Here is a 4,469-nt window from a genome sequence, read left to right on the forward strand (position 1 = left end):
TTATCCAGCTCCCTTGAATTATTTTGAGAAGAAATATCCTGACATTCATCGTTATTCAAATTATTATACGGGTTGCAATCCAACAAAAATATTTCAAGTTATTTGATGGAATAACCATGTTGTTGATATTATATATCATCATGCATTGATGCAAAACCATGCCATCAAAGCACATAATGAAATGATGATCATCAAGTTGTTGGCATATAAAATACATAATAAGCCAAACATAATGAAAAAAAAGGGAACATGATTGAGTAGCGAGATCATTGTAGATAAGAATTACAACCTACAAGTCTATTGTTACCCAATATAAAATCATATTAGGAACTCAACAACCCCTCATCGTTCTCCCCACTATAAAATATATGCCAATAGCACATCTTTCTTCATGGTACCAATGGAAATAGGCTTATTGTTGATAATGGCAAATGACAACTGCCAATTTCAAGGATATGTGGTAGGGTAACAACATATAGCTTAGTGGTGTTACGAGCATTTTTTACCAAGAGAATTTGATGGCTGCTACTCACGATCCTTGCATGAGGGATGTGTGTCATATCAACTGGTACACATGCCAATCATGGGTGAGAGAGATGGAGGAGCTATTACTTGTGAGCATGTAGGCATAATTCATCTAGATACACATGAGACCTTTAACATTATAAAGGTCATATAAGACTTTCAGCATTACACATTTCATGTAAGTGATATTGGTAATTTGGTTATATGCTGCTATACATTCCACATGAACCAAAAGCATTCAGCCATGTAAATCGGTCAATCAGCTGGAGCTCTCCCTCTTTGTAATTAGGTTGTACCTTCACACAAAGCCATGTTTGTCTCAATCCATGCACTAGGGTTCAAATCTCACTAATTGCACTGCTTGAGAGTAGAAGCCAATGCATGAACAAGTAATTTATCTTTCGCAAGATCCTTCTAATTACAAGATTTAATCACATTTGCGCCTCTAATTAGAAAGAGTGGGCATGTTCCTAATCGACCGAATCAAAATCTTAATTTTGCAAATTCTTCCGTCTAATTAGAAATTTAGTACTCACACATAAGAAAAAGGAATTAAAATGTTTGCTAAAAATCTCAATGGGGCTCAAAAGTTGGGAGTACACTTGTGAATAATGTAGATAAAAGACATGGAATCTACATATATAAAACCTTCAATTATGTCATGTTGTCAATGTAGATAATATAGATACATATACATCCCAAAGTTTACATATAACAACTCAAATATATGAGACCAATGATCAATCATTCTTTTGGAAGGAAGACTACATTTTTGAGGGTAGAACCTATCTATTAATCTCACAACCGCATCCATTCATATCTTCCACCCCTCAAGGGCCTCCCCTTCGCGGGGTCAAAATTATATCTGCAAGAAAAAAGAGCTTAGGGTTTTAATTCAAAACAATCTAACTACTAAACAAAAACTAAAAAACCTATGAGCAAAACCCAAGATTGCATAGAAAGTTGGATGAAGAGCCGAAAACAAGAAGAACGAAAAACCCATATAAATTCCAGGAGGGCATGAAAAAAGCAAACAAATGAAGATACGAGTTTTTCAGTATGTATCAAGCATTATCGTCATTTTATTTACCTTTCGATGAACTTCCGCCTCTCTTGTTGTTCTGCGCTGCGGAAAAACGCCTCGATCTCACCCAAAGATGGTATGTCATTGCCCCTATCAAAAGGAGGGGCACTGAAGGATCGAGTTTGGCTTCGACAAGATCTCCGAGATCTCGACATTGATTCCCGAGGATCTACACTCCGGACATCACTATCAGGTGTACTCTCTTCTTGGGTTCTTCCCCTTCTCTGTTGCCTATTGGGTTATTACAGATAATGCTGAGATGTCTTTAAGTGGAAACAAGGTGCATTGGCACAAACATGTTAATAAAAAGTACATAATGTGGATATGCAACAAAGTAATGTGAAATCTGCAAGAATGCAATCGTGTAATAGATTCATCGTAATCCAATGCTCAAACGTAAGAACAGATCATGGACAATCAGAAATCGCTAACTGAGAATTTCTTTTAACATGTTAATAAAAAGTACATAATGTGGATATGCAACAACGTAATGTGAAATCTGCAAGAATGCAATTGTGTAATATATTCATCGTAATCCAATGCTCAAACCTAAGAACAGACCATGGACCATCAGAAATCGCTAACTGAGAATTTCTTTTTACTTGTATCTTAACTAGATGTATGATGGATTGCAATGTAGAAATGCATAGTGGGTGTTTATTTTTCCTTTTACCTATCTTTATGTTTGTTCGGCGGCCCCATCATCTCACTTTCATCACCAAACGACAGCTCGACCTCCTATATTTAAGACCATCATTTATTTCACTTGAGATTGATTAGACTATAAAATACATATATGATGTGCATATGTTGAATAAGACAATATTGACTGAATAGGCCATCACTTTTGCATGCTCAATCCAGTACAACAAATAATTCCTTTCTAATTTCACAAAAAATTATTTGAGAGAAATGATATTATTTTTCTCAGCCTGGTTATAAGACTAGCATATTTTGCTCAATCTACTATATGATGATGATCATTGAATGAATAAAACTACATGGCCATCACGTTTTGCATGCTCAATCCAGTACAGCAAAGATTTCCATGCTCACTACACAAATTCGATGTGAGAGAAATGATATTATTTTTCTCAGCCTAGTTATAAGACTAGCAAATTTTGCTCCAATCTACTACATGATGATGATTGTTGTTCAATTTCATGTTAACAGAAAGACAACAGAAAGCCAAGATGAACCAAATCATACATTGGATGAGATAATCAATCCAGCATTGAAGTAGAAAGAAAACATAAGCATATACCTCAGCAGCACTAGAGCAACTCCTTGCATTAATCCTTTGAAATGCTTCTTCTTCTTCTTCGTCGTCGTTATGACTGCATCTTCCTATTAAAATCTGTTGTCTCCTGCGATGTCTTGTGAGGATACGGAGAGATGGGCGATGGGTATTAGAAACACACACCGAATTGCTCGTGGAGGCAGTAGGGGTCAATCTCTGGACATGGATTGAGGCCTCATCATGCTGATTGTCAATGTTGGTATCAATGACTGTCATATCTGAACATTGCATTGTTGTGTATTGGGCCTTTAGTGTTCTTTGAATCGAAGAAGTAACTCTACATGCATTATCATTATCATCATCATCATGAGGAAACTTTCTTTCATGATGATGGCAATGCAATTCATTACCACTGTCATTGCCATGACTGAATTTAGCAATACCATGATCATGAGGCAATTTATCACCGCCATCATCATTATCGCAGTACAATTTATCATCATCACAGTCATTATCATCGTCATCATCATGCAATTTACTGCCATTGCCATCATTAACATGATCTAATTCATCGTCATCATCATCATCATGCAACTTATCACCATCATTTTCATGAGTTAAATTGCAACTTGATATGCATTTCTTCTTCTTCTTCTTCTTCTTCTTCTCTTTCTTCTTCATCATCATTAAGCAGCTATGGAGCTTAATAGGAGACTCTACCACAACAACCAATTTTACTTGATTGTTGGACTCTCTTCTAGAGATGGGGGGAAGCTTCTCAAGACGCCTACTTCTGAGCTCCATGTAGCTTTCATGGCTTTTAATGACAGTAGACTTAGTTTCAGTCCTAGTTTTATTAGTTTTAGTACAAGATGGAGTGAAGACTTGCTTTGGGTCTTTCTTCTTTCCAGAGATTTTTGAAACTTTTTCTTCTTCTTTTTCCTTTTCATCTTCGAATTCTTTGGTTCGAATACTTTTCTTTGAAGAATCTCCTTGAAGATCTAGCGCTAGAGCTCTAGCTCTTGTTCTCACGCCTTCTTCCATAGATGATACAGAGGGTACAGATGAGAAAAGCACGGAGTTATAAAAACACGGAGACCAGATATATATGTGTATAGAGATGTAGATACATATAGTTATATATACAGAAAATACAGAATTGAGGAATGAAAGAGACTACAAAAAAAAAAAGGATTCAGAAATCACAAAGCTGAGAGCTCGCCACATTCATAGCTTGAGCTAAATCTATGAGACTTGAGGAAGAAATCGAAGGAAGAATGGAGAGGAGAGAGGATTCGATCAGAAGAAGGTAGAAGGGAATTCAAGAGCTTCTTCATGTTCCTTTTTCTTTCCTTCTCTCATTCATTCTGGCTATGGAGGAGGAAAATCAGAATGAGAAAGAAGGAGAGGGAGTGGGGGGGGAGCATAAAGCAAAAAGAAAAACTCAGACAGAGAACGTTGGAGACGCACGAGGGGAAGGGGTTTTACCTTTAACCATGGTTGGGTTGTCTGAGGATTAGGGTTTTTCTGTTCTTCCTGCTTTTGCTTTTTTGCTTTTTGCTTTTTTGCCTTTTGCTTCTTCTTTTTTGTTGACCTTCAAAAGAAGAGAATGGACATGTA

At 36.6% G+C, this 4,469-nt stretch overlaps 1 protein-coding gene across 2 annotated transcripts; it reads right to left on the minus strand.

Moving 5' to 3' along the window:
- Positions 1–1,137: 1,137 nt before the first annotated feature.
- Positions 1,138–4,107, minus strand: LOC147852178 (uncharacterized). 2 transcript variants are annotated; one of them, XM_087334537.1, is made up of 4 exons: positions 2,874–4,104; positions 2,283–2,347; positions 1,616–1,840; positions 1,138–1,390 (listed from the first exon to the last, which is right to left on the minus strand). In XM_087334537.1, exons 1-4 carry the CDS (start codon positions 3,891–3,893, stop codon positions 1,324–1,326), a joined length of 1,377 nt encoding a protein of 458 aa, XP_087190663.1. In that variant the 5' UTR covers positions 3,894–4,104; the 3' UTR covers positions 1,138–1,323. The 2 variants fall into 2 exon arrangements, with proteins under 2 accessions (XP_087190663.1, XP_087190664.1); XM_087334538.1 differs by lacking the exon at positions 1,138–1,390 and having other exon boundaries at positions 1,644–1,872; positions 2,874–4,107.
- Between the last annotated feature and the right edge of the window lie 362 nt (positions 4,108–4,469).

The sequence above is a fragment of the Azolla caroliniana genome, unplaced genomic scaffold, assembly GCF_043228905.1.
Source record: "Azolla caroliniana isolate FFs.n. ecotype wild unplaced genomic scaffold, voAzoCaro1.0.p SCAF_18, whole genome shotgun sequence".
NCBI classification, from domain to species: domain Eukaryota; kingdom Viridiplantae; phylum Streptophyta; class Polypodiopsida; order Salviniales; family Salviniaceae; genus Azolla; species Azolla caroliniana.

Coding starts and splice junctions, on each gene's coding strand:
- LOC147852178 (XM_087334537.1), bottom strand. CDS start 3,893: ATGGAAGAAGGCGTGAGAACAAGAGCTAGAGCTCTAGCGCTAGATCTT. Junction 1,841..2,282: donor CCGAACAAACATAAAGATAG/GTAAAAGGAAAA, acceptor ATAACCCAATAG/GCAACAGAGAAGGGGAAGAA. Junction 1,391..1,615: donor AGGCGGAAGTTCATCGAAAG/GTAAATAAAATG, acceptor TTTTTCTTGCAG/ATATAATTTTGACCCCGCGA.